This window comes from Pelophylax lessonae (assembly GCF_965119305.1).
Source record: "Pelophylax lessonae genome assembly, chromosome: 2".
Taxonomy (NCBI): Eukaryota; Metazoa; Chordata; class Amphibia; order Anura; family Ranidae; genus Pelophylax; species Pelophylax lessonae.
In genome coordinates this window covers 745,705,174-745,723,853 of record NC_138769.1, presented here as the reverse complement: position 1 = coordinate 745,723,853, position 18,680 = coordinate 745,705,174, and the positions used below count along the sequence as shown (strand labels likewise).

At 46.0% G+C, this 18,680-nt stretch overlaps 3 protein-coding genes across 3 annotated transcripts in view; 1 reads left to right on the top strand and 2 right to left on the bottom strand.

Moving 5' to 3' along the window:
* Positions 1 to 18,680, bottom strand: part of LOC309548372 (uncharacterized protein) — a gene marked incomplete at both ends in the record, with an annotated part of 1,605,927 nt that overhangs the window by 1,318,539 nt on the left and 268,708 nt on the right.
* The window catches only part of LOC309547863 (uncharacterized protein), a gene marked incomplete at both ends in the record, with an annotated part of 116,907 nt that overhangs the window by 12,779 nt on the left and 85,448 nt on the right, over positions 1 to 18,680 (bottom strand). The window lies entirely within an intron of this gene.
* The window catches only part of LOC309547864 (uncharacterized protein), a gene marked incomplete at its 3' end in the record, with an annotated part of 89,688 nt that overhangs the window by 648 nt on the left and 70,360 nt on the right, over positions 1 to 18,680 (top strand). The window contains exons 2-5 of the mRNA XM_082247866.1: positions 1,494 to 1,621; positions 1,708 to 1,831; positions 1,948 to 2,045; positions 2,125 to 2,331. Of these exons, the coding sequence (XP_082103992.1) occupies positions 1,747 to 1,831; positions 1,948 to 2,045; positions 2,125 to 2,331 (390 nt within the window). The 5' untranslated portion in view covers positions 1,494 to 1,621; positions 1,708 to 1,746. The remainder of the gene's footprint in view (positions 1 to 1,493; positions 1,622 to 1,707; positions 1,832 to 1,947; positions 2,046 to 2,124; positions 2,332 to 18,680) is intronic.

The window sequence follows — 18,680 nt, the reverse complement described above, 5'->3', positions numbered from 1 at the left end:
AAAGTTAGCCCATTTTTTTGTATATTGTGAAAGATGATGTCACGCCAAGTAAATAGATACCCAACATGTTATGGTTTAAAATTGCGCACACCCGTGGAATGGCGACAAAATAAGGTTAATAAAAATCTCCATAGGCGATGCTTTAAAATTTTTTAACAGTTACCAGTTTAGAGTTAGAGTGTAGCTCTTTTTTTTTATTTATTGCTCACGGTCTGGCGATCGCGGCGATACCTCGCATGTGTGGTTTGAACAGCGATTTTATTTGCGGCTCGACTTCCGTATACGTTTTCTTTCATCCCTTGTGACAGCAATATGCAGTGACAGGTACTCTTTATGGACCCCTCCACTACACTTCCATGTATTCAAAACGCCGAAAACTGCATTTTTGAATACATTCACTTTTTGAATCTGCCGCCTTTAGCAGCCGAGTAACCCAGATGTGACGTCATGGACGCCGCCTCTGGGCTACGTCATCGGAGACCTGATCGAAGCCACAATCCAGCCGGCGGACACGAGACCCGGGCAGAGCCGTGGAAGGTGGGGGGAGGGGGGCATCCCCTCCCGCTCGCCGGGGTAACGATCGAGCAGCTCTTGGTCATTACCGCCGGAAAGCTGACCGCCGGCTCTAACAAACGGTACCTAGATGAAGCCTCCACCTAGAGGCATCATCTCGGTACAGCTACTTAAATTGATTCGACGTAGGTCTACGTCAGTTTGCGTTAAGTGGTTAAGTGACTTCCTCCCCTCCCCCTCATCTCCTTCATTATGTAAGTCATGCTGAGATAATCTCCCATTGGCTGAGCAATATTCTCATTTATCTCTGAACTCCTTCTTGCTATTCCTTGTCCTGCCTGTTGTTTCCTTGGATTGATTTTCTGTGTAGTGACCCCGGCCTCATCTCTTGGATGCGCTCGTCTGTTGCTTGCCCTGACCTTTATCCCGATTCCTGGATCTCCTCCTCATCTCTCCTCCATATCCTCTTACACAGCTTTTCTCCCCACCTTCAGTGACCCTGTGGGGTGGATACTTGGCACCAGCATGCAGCAAAATCCATCCCCACCATTAGGAGCTCTGGAGAAAATTGTCTGCAATTTATACTCCGTTCCTCCACACGTCACATGAGAGCCTCATATAGAGGGCCCCTCAAATCTCCCCATCCAAATGTCCCTCCATTCAGGAGTCTATATTTCCTATGACATAACACTGACGTAACAGCTCCTCCCCCAATGTCCCTCCATCTGGCTTTTTTTCCCCATTCTCTTAGGATGTGGGCGGACCCTTGGCACCCTCACTAGCAAAGTGGGTCTGTTGGTCCTGCGTTGTATGTAATGATGTCAGAATGCCTGCAACAAACTTTTGACCTGGATAGTGTGGGGGTCCTGTGTGGGTAAATTATACCTCAGTCTGAGGTGGGGCTTTAATCAAGTGGAAACCTGAATGGTGAGGTGAGGAGGATTCTGGGAATTTCATTTGATTTTACTATTTGTGTTCAGATCTAGAGTTTTCCTTCTGTGAAGTCTGGAGATCACATGACCATCACATTGCCTCCACCTCCCTCCCTGATAGAATAGAGAAATAAAAAGAAGATTCTAGAAGTCACCAGAGAGATCATGGAGGAGAGGTGAGCGGTGCTGGGAATTCTGGGACATTATCCAGTAACAGACAAGGGATGTGTCTGGATGGTGACTGTATCATTGCGTGTGTCAGGTTCCTATAAGGTGTCAGGATGTCACTGTCTATTTCTCCATGGAGGAGTGGGAGTATTTAGAAGGACACAAGGATCTCTACAAGGACGTCATGATGGAGAATCAGCCGCCCCTCACATCACCGGGTAAGAGGAGACTTTATTGTAAAGGAGAGAGCAGTACGGAGGATCCACCTAGATCCCCCATCATCTGATAAACACATAGAAACAATGTATTCAGTCAGTGTGTGTGTTTCCTACAGATGGATCCAGTAATGGGAACCCACCAGAGAGATGTCCCCTTCCTCTGTATTCCCGGGATTCCACACAGGAAGGTCACACCATCCCCCATCATCATCAGGTAGATGAGTGACAATTATTGGTAGTTCTGATTTATACACAGCATGTTTGTTATAATGAATGTTTTATTATATATTCAGAGTGGAATCCTCAGGGATGATAATATTGATGTTAAAGAAGAGTATAAAGAGGAGGATGAGGAGTATGGAGTGATGGAGGAGTTTTCAGAAGGACACAAGGATATGATGGAGCCACCTAATACCAGGAACCCACCAGAGAGATGTCCCCGTCCTCTGTATTCCCGGGATTCCACACAGGAAGGTCACACCATCCCTCACTGTTACAAGGTTGGTGGGAGAGAGATTATAAAACACAGACTCATGGAGACAATGTGTGGATTTTTATGTGATGTCACAATAATAAATCTTATATTTTACAGATGATATTCTCTCTCATTTTCTTGATTCAGAGTGGAGATCCAATCGATATAGAATTTGAGGTTAAAGCAGAAGAAGAAGAGAGGTATGTGAGGGATGATCAGCAGTCTATGGAGGAGGATGGAATAACGGGGACATTTATAGAGGAGGACACTCCTACAGAGATCAGCACAGGTGGGTCATTAACACTAAATACATTCCTCCACCCATACTGCGCACTGATTGGTCCAGAGTAGGGCGGGGACTGGGTGATATCAGCCTGTAATCCCCTGGTCACTTCCCTGAGCTGTGTTCCCCGTCCTGTATTCCTGTATTTCTCTCGGATAATCTTCCTTCTCTGTGCTGCAGACACAATTTATGTCTCTAGACTGGATTTATGGAGATCCTGGGGTTCAGCTGGCAGCAAAATTTTCACCATAGACGTTACTAGACCAAGACACCTGGGGTATGTGCTTCGGGTCTTCTGCCCCTTCCTTGGGTCTAGTAAGATCTCTGACAGAACAATTCTCCCGGGGTTACTTGCTCTGTTATTTGCTGGCTGTGCCGGGGGGGGGGATATGTCTGTATAGTCTCACACCCAATTCACTGAGTGCAGTCTCAGGAGATGGGAGGCAGCGGTGTGGGACCTCTGCAACTTGTCTCATGTAAACATTTAGAGTGGGTGTAAACCCTCCATATACCCAGTGAAGTGACTGGCCTCATGTGATACACAGAGATGAAACAAATCCTCCTACATAAGTTGTACCCCTTTATCTGCATTCCTCTCTTTACAAAGTCCAGAATTTAGACAGTTTGTCTGAGCAGTCAGAAAAAGGGGACGGGGATCTGAAGTTACAGCTTGTCCAAAATAGGGACTACTATGTCAGGTTAGTTTTTGGCTGGGCTGTACTTAGCTCAGACTGATTGTTCAGTTTTTCGCCTGGTTTTTCCCTAAGTCTGGAGACAGCAGCATTATCAGTCTGGGGGGAGGGGAGTGTTAGATGTATTATCTGATTTAAAAACTGTAACAAATTAAAGCCTAACTCCATCTCACACTTTATAATCAGTTACAGCAAACGTTTTTTCCTTTGGGATGAAGGTTTTACAAGAATAAATAAAAGCTGATCATTGTAAGCACCCCTGTCAGTGGTAAATGGTCTGCCCCATCCCAGTAACTGATACATTCTGCTTTATAGTTGGAGCTTTTATAGAACAGACTTACTGGTTAGATCACCAGATGAACATATAAGAAATCCTAAAAAGGAAAACTAACATCAAATCTAAGAATCGATAAGCTGCAATATAATAAATATTTTCTTTGGGTTTAATGTCTTACATTAATAATATTTATATTTCTGTCAGCCAATGCAGTAGGAGGTTTATGTTACTGGTGCATGCTGGGGGAGGAAATAAATATTTGGGACAGGCCATGTGCTCGCTCTATTCCCCTAGGATGAGGTGTAGGGAGGGGCTGCTGGATGGAGCTCTGCTGTTAGGTCCATTGGCCTATTTTGGGGCCTAACATGCTGAAGTGGTTGTGAAGCTGTCCTGCCTGGTCTGGAGGAAGCTGTGCCAAGGAGGAGACCCAGGGGAGGCCCCTTGCTGGAGAGAGCCACAAAGAAGGCCGGTCTATAAGGAGGGCCTGGGAACTCACTTGGAGGACGCACTGAAATTTGGGAATGTGCTTACAGTGTTACTCAGTCGGCTTATAGGTTCTGACACTGTGAGAGTAGATCTTGATCTGCAGAGTCTATAAGTGATCTGCCATGGTATCTGAAACCCCCAACCCTCACCTCCTGAACCACTTTAAAAAGACAAAAGTGACTGGCGCCCAATATCCTTTCTTGGTCCCGGTATTTATGCCAAGGATTCAGCCCTGGGTGGAATGCTAGCCCGCCCCTGGCCTCTGGAGGTCCTATCCTGTCTTTTGTATGTCAGAGGGATTCTACATTCATATTACACATTACATACTCCTGACCCTGCACTGTATACGCTATGTTGTACATTACATACTCCTCACCCCTGCACTATATACTCTATGTTGTACATTACATACTCCTGACCCCTGCACTATATACTCTATGTTGTACATTACATACTCCTCACCCTTGCACTATATACCATATGCTGTACATTACATTCTCCTGACCCCTGCACTATATACTCTATGTTGTACATTACATACTCCTGACCCCTGCACTATATACTCTATGTTGTATATGAAATAGGCCTTGCTTCTTTTGCACCCGTTCTCTACCAGCTGGACATTTTATATCTGATGATTTGATTGGAGCACAGACTTTTACATGGTGATAATAATAATGTGATAACATCCTCAAACTTTGGACACTTAAACAGAAAGTGATCAAGAGGGAGGAGTCAGTAACCCAATGATGGTGGTCTTCAAGATCATTCCAGTCTTCATCTTGGTTGTTCTCCCCCATCCTCACTCTCTGACCTCTGGTGGGTCTCAGCCCCCGCTGTTATTCATGACTAAATCATGGACTAAATAAGAAAGTGCGTGACTTCTTGTGTTGGGAAGATGGCAATGAGTGATAGAGGGGGAGGGGACACTTGTCCTATAATCCCCTCATCACTGACACTATAAAAAGACAGTTCTCATTGTTTCCTGACTCTCTGACTAAGGTCCATGAATAAAGAAATGAACTGGTAGTAGATCAGAGGACCCATTTACTAGTCACAGGCAATGGTAGATAGTGAGTAGGTGTCCCACACATCAAGGCGTGACCTGGCGTATGTCTAGACTGAGACTGCCATTTACCATCATACAACAGGTCCTGACTGAATGTGTGGCTCCTGAGTCACCTAGTAACCCTCTACCATTTACTAGTTACCTTGAGGGGGGAATTGTAAGATCCTCAGAGACAAAGCTGCCTGATGTGGGCGGAGTCCTGGTTTAGGGGAACCAATCTGCTGATGTCTAGTAATAATCTTTGTATTTCTATTTTAGTAGATGGACGGGAGATGAGGAAAACCTCAGAGGATTGTCTCACTTTGTCTCCAGACTGTAAAGTAGAAGATGAGGACATCACAAAGTATAGTCCAGGAGAAAACCCCGCTACCTCAAATGTCCATCCGGCACCACACAGTGTAGATGGACCATCGTATTCCTCTTATCCTGAGGAACCTCAGACTGTGAGGGACAGTGCCGGACCATCGTATTCCTCTTATCCTGAGGAACCTCAGACTGTGAGGGACGGTGCCGTCCTTCCAACAGATAAGAGGTTTTCCTGTCCTGAGTGCGGGAAAGGTTTCCGTTCTAGATATGGTCTTTATGTGCATAAAAGATCTCACATGGGGGAGAAGCCATTTTCCTGTTCTGAGTGCGGGAAATCTTTTTCACGGAAGTCTATGCTTCACACACATCAGAGATCTCACACGGGGGAGAAGCCGTTTTCCTGTCCTGAGTGTGGGAAATGTTTTTCAGATAAGTCCCATCTTTACAGACATCAGAGATCCCACACGGGGGAGAAGCCGTATTCTTGTCCTAAGTGTGGGAAATGCTTTTCAGTAAAGTCTAATCTTCACACACATCAGAGATCTCACACGGGGGAGAAGCCATATTCCTGTCCTGAGTGTGGGAAATGTTTTTCAGTGAAGTTCCATCTTTACAGACATCAGAGATCTCACACGGGGGAGAAGCCGTATTCTTGTCCTAAGTGCGGGAAATGCTTTTCAGTAAAGTCTAATCTTCACACACATCAGAGATCTCACACGGGGGAGAAGCCGTATTCCTGTCCTGAGTGTGGGAAATGTTTTTCACAGAAGCCCCATCTTTACACACATCAGAGAACTCACACGGGGGAGAAGCCACTTTCCTGTCCTGAGTGAGGGAATTGTTCCTCACTGAAGTCCTGTCTTCCTGTACATCCGATCTCCCACACAACCCTCAAGGTGTATTCGTGCCCTGAGTGCGGGAAATGTCTTCTATATGAATGTTGCTGGACATGTGGGGAAGAAGCACACCTGATATACACCTCAGATATATTCCATGTCTGATCTTCATGATGTAAGAAACCGTTGATAAGGAGGTCAGAGATCACCAAAGACATGGATGAAGTGTTGTACCGTGTTGGCTTTTCATTGGCTGAGTAAATGTTGGGGTGTAGAGTGGTAAGTAGAGCCGTGAAATGAAGGAATCACCTTCAGAATGTCTTGCGTGTCTGTGTGACGGTTACTGATAATGATATAGCGAGTTACAGAGTTAGAAGCTGTGAGATCCCATATATCTTTATCAGTAAACTTTACACAGACAAGACAGAAATTCTGAAGTTGATGTCCTTCATTTCAAGGCTCTACTTACAAGTGGTGACCCCAAAGCGTGTCTCTCTGTCTTCAGTCCAACCTCCCATCCCCCAACAGGAGGGAAGGAGAACTCGAGATAAACTAGGTGAGAACTTCTTTCCTTTGCTCCTGTGTGGGTTTGGGTGGCTTGGCACAGTGCGGCACGAGAGGTAACACCGCTTGTCTTTATATTTCTATATATCTTGTCTGGGTGGAGGTTATTGGTTGGAAAATTTTTATACTGTTTGATTTTCTCTAAATAATTTCTGTTTTCCCTTTGAAGGGAGATATTATGTGTGGTTTGATGAAGTGATTGGCTCAATAGTTACCACTTCACTTACATGTTTAGTTTTTATAAAATAGATGAACAAATATGACAAATGTTGGTCTTATTTATTTCATTCAGTGATTTCCTCTGATCATTGGGTCCATCTAGTGGCCATAATGTGGTATTAAACTATTTTTCCTGATTGAGGTATTTTGGAACTAATACCTCATTATGGCCACTAGTTGGAGCTGACGATTATAGGAAATCACTGTGTTTATTAGAATACGGACAGAATTTGTCACGGCTGGACACATGCTCATACCTCCCTACTTTTGAACTTTGCAATGAGGGACAGCGAAAGAGAAAAGAAATCTGTGTTGCGGCAAATTGTGGGTGTGGCCAATTGCTTAGCAGTGGGAGGGGCTTAAGGGATAGGGTAAACAAAACCTAGACTTCCTAGTACTCATAAAATATGCTTTGATTGCTCAGCCTACCTTAAAGAAGAACTTCATTAAAATAGTCAGAGACTGCATAGCAACCAGCAACTGTTGAGACAATGAAGAATTTGGTGAGAAGTATATAATGTACAGTATTGTGTATATAGTGCAGGAGAGTGTAATGTACAAAATGCAGGAGTATGTAATGTACAGAATGCAGGAGACAGGAGTATGAAACGTACAGAATGCAGGGGTCGGACTCTGCACCATCCACCCCCCCAGCTCTATACACCCCAAATGCCCACCCAGCTCCATACACCCCCCCCCCATACACCCCAAATGCCCCCAGCAGCTCTATCCACCTCAAATGCCCACCCTAGCTCCATCCACCCCAAATGCCCACCCTAGCACTATCTATCCCAAACACCCATCCAACCTCCAAATATTCCAAATGTCCATCCCAGCTCCATCCACCCCCCCATCCTGCTCCATTCACCCCATATGCCCACCCCAGCTCCATCCACCCTAAATGCCCCCTGCTCCATCCAACCCAAATGCCCCCTTTTGGGGGGCGCAAACAGAAAAATGTAATAGGCATTGCTTTGCGGCAAAAAACGCTGTTAAAAATTGCGTGACTTTGAGGTCACAAAAGTGTGAAAGGGGCCTTCAGTAATCAAGGTAGAGTGTGTCCCCTTCAATGCAGAGTGACCAGCATGCCATGCCCCCCTTTCAATGCAGAGAGACCAGCGTGCCCCCTTTCAATGCAGAATGACCAGTGTGCCCCCCTTGAATGCAGAAAGATCATCGTGCCCCCTCCCCCTGTCAATGCAGAGAGACCAGCGTGCCCCCTGTCAATGCAGAGAGACCAGCGTGCCTCCTTTCAATGCAGAGAGACCAGCGTACCCCCTTTCAATGCAGAGAGACCAGCGTGCCCCCTTTCAATGCAGAGAGACCAGCGTGCCCCCTTTCAATGCAGAGAGACCAGCGTGCCCCCTTTCAATGCAGAGAGACCAGCGTGCCCCCTTTCAATGCAGAGAGACCAGCGTGCACCCTTTCAATGCAGAGAGACCAGCGTGCCCCCTTTCAATGCAAAATGACCAGCGTGCCCCCTTTCAATGCAAAATGACCAGCGTGACCCCTTAATGCAGAATGACCAGTGTGACCCCTTAATGCAGAATGACCAGTGTGACCCCTTAATGCAGAATGACCAGTGTGACCCCTTAATGCAGAATGACCAGCGTGACCCCTTAATGCAGAATGACCAGCGTAACCCCTTTAATGCAGAATGACCAGCGTGACCCCTTTAATGCAGAATGACCAGTGTGACCCCTTAATGCAGAATGACCAGCGTGACCCCTTAATGCAGAATGACCAGCGTGACCCCTTAATGCAGAATGACCAGTGTGACCCCTTTAATGCAGAATGACCAGTGTGACCCCTTTAATGCAGAATGACCAGTGTGACCCCTTTAATGCAGAATGACCAGCATGCAGGGTTCTGGAGTGCCTTATGCGCAGGGTTCAGGAGAGTGCTAGGTACAGAGTGCAGGGTTTAGAAGCGTGTTAGAAACAGAGTGTGAGGTTCTGAAGTGCGTTATGCACAGGGTGTAAGGTTTATGATCGTGTTAGGTACAGAGTGCAGGGTTCTGAAGTGCATTTTGTACAGGAAGGTAGATACTGGAGTGTGCTATGTGCAAAGTGCAGGGCTCTTGAGCATGCTATGCACAGGGTGCAGGGTTTTGTAATGCATTATGTACAGAGTGCAGAATTCTGGAGTGGGTTATGTACAGGAAGGTGGGTTCTAAAGTAAGTAAGGGTCCTTTCACACGGACGGTCCATAGGTCCGTTTTTCATCCCATCCGTTTGCGGATGATAAACGGAGATAATGTAAGTCAATGGGATTGCGGATGTCAGCGGATGACCATCCGCTGACATCCGATTTGCGTCCTTTCTGATCAGTTCAGTTTTTTTGAATGGAACAGAATCCTATTTTTCTTCCGTTTAAAAAAACGGAACGGATGCAAAAACGGATGTCAGTGGTGTCATCCGCTGACATCCGCAATCCCATTGACATACATTATTTCCGTTTATCATCCGCAAATGGATGGGATGATAAACGGACATACGGACCGGATGACACAAGTGTCATCCGTGTCCGTAAAAAAAAAAAAAGCCGAAGCGGATCAAAATACGGTCCGCCCCGTGTGAAAGGACCCTTATGCACAAGGTGCAGGGTTCAAGAGAGCGGTAGGTACAAAGTCTATTCATCTATTCGTATCTCACTATTGCACCTCTTGTCAGCTATAACCTCCACACACACACACACACACACACACACACACACACACACACACGTACAAACACACACATGTACAACACACACATACACAACACACACATACACAACACACATATGCACAACACACACATGCACAAACCACATGTACAACACACACGTGTACAAACACACACACACACACGCACGCACAAACACACATGTATAAACGTACACACACACACGTACAAACACACACACACACCACGTGCACAAACCACATGTACAAAACACACACACATGTACAAACACACACAAACCACAGACACACACACGTACAAACACACACATGCACAACACACACACACGTACAAACACACACACAAACCACGTGCACAAACCACACACGTACAAACACACACACATACACACATGTACAAACACACACACATGCACACACGAACAAACACACACACGTACAAACACACACAAACCATGTGCACAAACCACACATGTACAAACACACACACATGCACACACGAACAAACACACACACGTACAAACACACACAAACCATGTGCACAAACCACACATGCACAACACACACACATGTACAAACACACACACACACACACACATGTACAAACACACACACGTGTACAAACACACATGTACAAACACACTCCTCTAACCCCCCCCCCCCCCCAAAAAAAAAAACTCTATCATCTTCCACATTGTTACCTTTGTAAAAGCACATTTCTGTAGCTGGCTGTCACAGCTTCGTTTTCCTTTTCACTGCACTCTCACCTCATTTTCAGCTCCCAAACTCCCGGATCAGGAAGGAGATAAGGATTGCAGTGCAGCTCACCCCTCTCTTGCTCTTGGACAGGCTTCACTCGGTCAGACCAGCAGCACTTATTCTGCTTCTAAGTGCAGCGCAGAACGTGGGAGAAATCTTACTTTCACTTTTAACTGCAGAAGCCGGGCTGTGAGTGCAGGGCTAGTACCACAAGGCTGGGAAACCTCGGGGTAAAGTATTTGAGTGAATGGATTCTAAACCTTGGCATCTTTTCCCGCCAGCAATGTTTAATTGCCGGCTGTTTCCCCATACGCTGGTTGCTTGACAAAGGGGCGGGCCTGGGTAGAAGTCCCGCCCATCCCAACATCACAGCTTGAATTTGACAGCTGCACGCTCTGCAGCCTCACAGAGCACATCCAGGGGGTTTATCTGCCAGTCTCTGGTTCTGCTCCATGTTCACACTTGCACTGGAAGTTACTATTTAAATTAACAAATGTAGTGATGCGGGACAATGCCCTTGTACAGCGGGACTGCGGGACAGAAGTATAAATGCGGGACAGTTGGGAGGTATGCATGCTTGTTACACTCTCCCAACATATTCTTTACATAGACCCCTTAGTTTCCTATGTCGGGGAGGGGGGGTCATACAAATCCCTGAGATCATACCCATGTATTTATGAGTACAGTACACATTGAAGGACATAAATACCAGAGCTGTTTTTTAATTCTTTTTGCACACATGGTAAAATGCAGATTTTGAAATGAAGATTAGATAAAACCCCCAAGCATATATTTTCTGAAAGCAGAGGCCCTGGAGAATAAAATGATGGTAATTGTTAAGGTGTTCCTCGTACACAAATGTCACCTTCATATCCGGGTTTATTTTCTCCTTTCCCCCATTTTCTATGGTGTGATCTTTTCTACAATACTTTGTTATAATAATGTAACAAGTTGTGTATTGTATTGTACACAAATTATTACCGACTCCGCCTCCACATTCCAGACAAGTCATTTTCCCGATCAATTGGATTTCTTCCTTTACCACTTTATTCATTTTTTTTTTGCACTCTTGTTAAAATTAAAATTAGGATAAAAAATATATTGAACGAAAAAAATTGTGTGTGTCGTGCAATTATAACAAGCTTCAGTATCCAGAAACGGCTGGTAGGTGACACTTCCATATACAGCCCAAGGAAGTGACAAGAAACCCCTAGGAACCTTTGGAGGAACCCTGGCTGAGAAAGGCTGGACTTGGCAGTCATATATAATTATTATTATACAGGATTTATAAAGCGCAAACAGTTTGCGCAGGCTCTACAATGTTAGGGCAAACAGTACAATTACAATAAAATTCAATACAGGAGGAATAGGAGGGTCCTGCTCTTTAGAGCTTACAATCTAGGAGGGAGGGTCAAGTGATACAAAAGGTAATAACTGTGGGGCATGGGCAGATGGAGAAAATAAAAGTGCATTTGTTAGGTGGGGGAAGAATAGGCTTCTCTGAAGAGATGAGTTTTCAAGCAACACCTAAAGGTGGATAGAGTAGGAGATAGACAGATTGGAGTAGAGAGTTCCACAGGATAGGAGAGACTCGGGAGAAGTCCTGGAGGTGGGAGGAGGTGTCAAAGGAACTAGAAAGCAGAAGATATTGGGAGGATCAAAGAGGATGATTTGATTGGCATATTGAGACCATTTTAGTGGTATTGCTGGGGGCGAGTTGTGAATGACTTTGTAAGTTACCGTTAGTAATTTTTATTTAAATTTGTTGGGTGAGTGGCAGCCAATGAAGAGATTGGCAGAGAGGGGTAGCAGATACTAAGTGGTTTGTAAGGTGGAGGAGTCTGGCAGCAAAATTCATGAGGGACTGAAGGGGGGATAGTCTATGTAAAGGTAAGACAATGAGGAGGGAGTTGCAGTGGTCGAGGCGAGAGATAACCAGGGAATAGGGATGGGCAAACGGTTTGGGACGGTCATAAGTTTGGCTTGAACATCGTCTGTTTGGGTGTTCGCCCAACACCAGAAATTTCTGTGTGCGTGTTTTTCTTTTTTCTTTTTTTTCATGTTTGATACTATCAATGCAATTATTATTTTTTTAATTATTTATTTTTTTACAAAATATTGTTTTTAAAGGAGCAGTGACTTTAATTAATGCTTACAATAAAAAGAAAAATAAAAATTCCTTTAAATATAGTGCCTGGGGAGTCCCCTTAGTCTGCCTGTAAAGTGGAGTATCTGTACTGTGTATAGAACCTGCTGCAGCAAAACTGACATTTATAAAAAAAAAAAATACATTTACATTTTTTTTCCGGCCATTGCAATAGAAATAATTAAAAAAAAAAAAACAATGTGGGGGTCCCCCCTCGGTCCATACCAGGCCCTTTGAAATCCCCACAATCATTCTCGGTAACTTCAACATCCCAGTTACTACAAACACTTCTGTTACTTCTAAATATTTTAGTCCATCCTCCTCATTTGGCCTAAAGCAGTGGATACATAATGGATAGAGGCTTCTACTCACTCTGGTGGCAACACCCTCAGCCTTGTATTCTCCCACCGATGCACTCCATGCAACCTCTCCAACAATCCTCTCCCTCTCTCTAAACACCACTAGGGATGGGCGAGCGGTTTGGACTGAGGATAACTTCAGCCCAAAATGGCCGCTTCAGGTGTTCACCAAACACCCAAATTTTCTGTGTGCTCTGCGTTTCTTCTATTTATTTTACTATCTACATCCGGCCGAGTGCACAGTCAATAGGTTGTTAAGAAGTGAGGCCGGGAAACTGGCCACGGCGTCCTTAACGACAAATGAGTCATCAGCTGTCAGCAGGCTTCCCCGCAGACAGCTGAATGTAAAAAAAATTATTGTTGGCAAAAAAAAAAAAAAAGGGGAAATAAACAGCGCGGGGTCCCCACCGTCTACACCAGGCCCCATCCATACCAGGCCCAAAAAAGGCTGCATGCTTGGATAAGGGTTTGGTATAGATTTTGAGGGGAAACCCCATGACAATTTTTTTTTTTTTTAAATGGCGTATCTTCCCCCCAAAAATCCACACCAGACCCTTATCCAAGCACATAGCCTGGCAGGCCAGGACAGGGGTGAGGACAAGCGAGTGCCGCCCTAACCATACCAGGCAACATGCCCTCAACATGGGGGGTGCTTTGGGGCAGGGGGCTTATCGGAATCTGGAAGCCCCCTCGAAAAAGGGGGCCCCCAGATCCCGGCCCTCATTTACCAAAAAAAAGTGTCAAAATAAAGACACGAGCCAGATTTGGACAGTTCCTTTATTAAAAAAATAAAATAAAAAAACAATGTCCCTGATGTAGATCCATCATCAATCACAACGACCGCTGCACCGCCGACCCAAAAAAAGAAAAAAAAAAACTCTCCGCCCACAAGAAAGGCTGACTGTCGAATGCCTGCTCCGCTGGGTGACAGTTTTTAAATAGGTAATGGGCAGAGCCACCTGGTGGCCCTGCCCCTTATGATGTCACCGATCCAGCATGCAACCAGTCAGTTACATCACAAGGGGGTGGGCTACCAGATGATGTCACCAGGTGGCCCTGCTCCTTACCTTTTTAAGAACTGTCAGACTGTCATCCCTTTGAGGGTGGAGTTTTTTTTTGGGAGGGGTCCAGATGTGCACTGGGCGTTGTGAATGACGATTAATCTACATCGGGGGACATTGTTTTTTATTTTTTATGAAAGGAAATGTGAAAAACATGCTCATAGCCTCATTAATTCTTACAATGTACCCCAAACTCATTCACATAGAGGGGCAGGATCTGGGGGCCCCCTTGTTAAAGGGGGCTTCATGATTCTGATAAGTCCCTTGCCTGCAGACCCCCACAACCACAGGCCAAGGTTGTGGGGAAGAGGCCCTTGTCCCCATCAACATAGGAACAAGGTGCTTTGGGGGGGAGGGGCGAGCCCAACCTGCCCCATATAACCCCCAATGTTGAGGGCATGTGGCCTGGTATGATTTGGGGGGGGGGGCGCTCACTCATCTCCCCACCATTCCTGGCCTGCTAGGCTGCATGCTCGGATAAGGGTGAGGTATAGATTTTGGGGGGACCTCATGCCATTTGGTTTTTTACATTTTGGTATGGATTTCCCCTTAAAATTCATGCCAGACCCAAAGGGCCTGGTATGGATTTTGGGGGACCCCATGCCCATTTTTCCCTGATTTTTATCTTGCTGGCAATTTTTTGTTTTTTGCATTCTGCTGTAAGCGGGGAAGCCCACTGACCGCTCATAACTCATTCGTTGTTAAGGACGCAGTGGCCGGCTTCCCGGTCTCGCTTCCTAACAACCTATTGACTGTGCGCTCGGCGGGATGTAAATAGTAAAAAAATGAAAACACAGAGCGCACAGAAAATTCAGGTGATCGGTGAAGTTATCCTCGGCCCAAACCGCTCAACCATCCCTAGTGGTGTTTAGAGGGAGGGAGAGGATTGTTGGAGAGGTTGCATGGAGTGCATCGGTGGGAGAATACAAGGCTGAGGGTGTTGCCACCAGAGTGAGTAGAAGCCTCTATCCATTGTGTATCCATTTCTTCAGGCCAAATGAGGAGATTAGACTGAGAAGTTTGGAAGTAGTAGAAGTGTTCGTAGTAACAGGGATGTTGAAGTCTCTGAGAATGATTGTGGGGATTTCAGAAGAGAGAAAGTAGGGCAGCCAGGCAGAGAAGTCATCAATGAAAGGTTATACCGGTCCAGCGGGCCGATAAATCACAGCAATTCTAGAGGAGATTGGAGAAAATAGACGTACAGTGAGCTTCAAATGATGAGAGGGAGGAGAGGAAGAACCTGGAAGGTGCTCTGTGAGGATAGGAGGATTCCCACTCCACCTCCCCTGTGTTCCCTAGGTCTAGATTTACACCTACTTCATTCATCTTATGGGGTTTATCAATAAATGAAGTAAACTGATCCATGTGCAAATTCATATACATCATAAAGTGCTTTGTGCTCAAGATGCTGTTCCCTGCAGATTCACTGCTTCCACTTAGCACCCACTTCGTTAATCTTATAATATTTTCTTTAAAATAAAAACCTGTGCAAATTCATCTAAATATACAATATTTTTTGCTCAATATAGTTTTCTCTGCAAGTCCATTGCTTCCACTTTGCATCTACTTCAACGAAGTTCTGTTGCTCCAAAAAAGTTCACAACTTAAAAAAAAGTTGATAAGGTGTGAAAGTTCTCCGTGCTCCAAACTGTGCCAGCTGTAGTGTAGCCACGCCTTCTTCCACCTCTTACACACGTGATGGTGAGGGCGCCCCCTTAGTAGTGCTTCCCCATACCTCCCAACTTTTGAACTTCGCAATGAGGGACACTGAAAGAGGAAAAAACCTGCGGCGCGCTTAGCGCGCCGCGGCAAATTGTGGGTGTGGCCAATTGCTTAGCAGTGGGAGGGGCTTAAGGGATAGGGTAAACAAAACCCAGACTTCCTAGTACTCATAAAATATGCTTTGATTGCTCAGCCTACCTTAAAGAAGAACTTCATTAAAATAGTCAGAGACTGCATAGCAACCAGCAACTGTTGAGACAATGAAGACTTTGGTGAGAAGTATATAATGTACAGTATTGTGTATATAGTGCAGGAGAGTGAAATGTACAAAATGCAGGAGACAGGAGTGTGTAATATACAGAATGCAGGAGACAGGAGTATGTAATATACAGAATGCAGGAGACAGGAGTATGTAATATACAGAATGCAGGAGACAGGAGTATGTAATGTACAGAATGCAGGGGTCGGACTCTGCACCATCCACCCCCCAGCTCTATCCACCCCAAATGCCCATCCCAGCTCCATCCACCCCCCCCAGCTCTATACACCCAAAATGCCCACCCCAGCTCTATACACCCAAATGGCCACCCCAGCTCCATCCACCCCCCAGCTCTATACACCCCAAATGCCCACCCGAGCTCCATCCACCCCCCCCAGCTCTATACACCCAAATGGCCACCCCAGCTCCATCCACCCCCCAGCTCTATACACCCCAAATGCCCATCCCAGCTCCATCCACCCCCCCAGCTCTATACGCCCCAAATGCCCACCCCAGCTCCATCCACCCCTCACCGGCTCTATACACCCCAAATGCCCACCCCAGCTCCATAACCCCCCCCCCCCAAGCTCCATACACCCCAAATGCCCACCCTAGCTCCATACACCCCCCTAGCTCCATCCCTTCCCCAGCTACACTCCCCCCCCCTCAGCTTAAAAATTTTAATTTTTATTATTCGCACTTTATTAATCAAGCATTGGGATCATATATTTATTTAATATCTATCATATATTATATATTTTCATATTGTTTGCACAATAATTTAGCATGCGCTGCAGATAGCCCAAATAGGTCTATTTCTTTCATACAACTTTTTTACTACTGCTGCTGCTGTTATTATTATTTTTAATATTTTTATCATGATTCACCTTTTATTATTATCTATTTAATTTAAACGCCAGGCGCGGGGAGTACACTTCTTTGAAGTGTTACTTTACATCCAGATAGAATAACAACCTCCATTTTTTTAGTCTTGCCTCCACTGTCCTGTTACAACAAGTGTACAAATATGACTGGACATCCCAATAGGCATCAGCATTAGACTGTGCTCAGTAACCAGCACTCAGTAATAGACCCCCCTCCTCTGACACATGCAATGGGGGTGTTACAGTGGTCAGAAGCCTGCAGTGCACCCCTCTCTTCTCTTTTCACCACAGCAGTGTGAATCTCTTCTTCTGCCTATTCACTGACCAGGAGCACAGCTGTATCCCCTCACTTCTCTATTCACTGATTGCCGGTCTGATTCTCCTCTCCTTCTCTATATACAATATCCTGAAGCCAGGCTGTATCCCCTCTCACTGATCATCAGTGAACATAGAAGAGAAGGGATACAGCCTGGCTTCAGGATATTGTATATAGAGAAGGAGAGGAGAATCAGACCGACAATCAGTGAATAGAGAAGTGACAGTGCAGTGCCACTCAACTCAGACTGTCAGGGCTGTAGCAGGGAGCCGAGGAGGAGTTTAACAGCACTTCACTCGGCTCCCTGCTACAGCCCTGACAGGCAGATAGAGAAGCCTACGGAACGAAAAAACAATGCAGGCAGTTGTGGTGCCAGGACCAAGGGCACCCACCAGCAAACGTGGGGCAAATCATGCCCTGGGTGCCCGGCGCTCCCTTTTACACAGACAGAAGCTTCAGGGACTTCTTACCAGAGGCAGAGCTGCGGAGTGCGGACCAGGGAGTTGATAGGCACAAAGCGGGAGCCGAGCGGAAGAGGAAGGCGGGGCGGAGCTTGGACGCCCTGAACATTGTGTCATCAGTTGCCAGGACGCCGGCGGTCCTAGCAACTAATGTCTGGACTGAGGAGGGGGGCAGGGGGGACAAAGAGAAAGCTTTGCATGTAGTAATCCTTGCTTGGTGCTGTGTGTGAGAGCACACACAACCACTGAGTATACTACTACTGAGTGGAACCCAGTGTTGGAACTTGTTCCAGCACTGGGTCCCGGGACTTCTGCCCAGCTCTGCGGGACCCCGGGACTTACTTAAAATTGCGGGACAGTCCCGCGGAATCCGGGACTGTTGGGAGGTATGCTTCCCCACTCACCAGAGCAATATGACTCCCAGCTTTTCAGCTACCAGAGTCACAAACATCCTTCACACTCTCCTCACCTCCGATGGCAAAAGAACTGGATCCTCCCCGCTCACTCCTGCAAGTCTGCAGCACTTTCTATCAGTCTCCCTCCTAGACTCGGCTTCCTCCTCCGACCGCTGTTCCAGCAGGAGCTCCACCTCTTCATACACACTCAGGGAGGAGAGAAAGGGGAAGGATATACAGTACATACACACACAGCACAAGGCCGTGTTCACACTACCAGACGGTTCTCAGGGCTGCAGTTCCTCTGAGCTCCACAAGGTGGTGATCTCACTTCTACCCAGACAGGAAGTCTTTATGGAATACAGACAGGAAGTGATGTCAGATTCAGGAAGGACATTCCATTTGGTAAGACAGAGAGAGACGACAATGCAGGAACTGGCGGCAGAGGAGGTAATACATAGATTAACCCCTTCAGGGGGATCAGTTGATGAATATTATATCTTGCTTTCAAAGCTGGCCATACATGGTTCAGTTTTATCGTTCAGCCAGCGGGATAAGTGAAAAAATTGAAGCGATTCCATCATCCATACATTG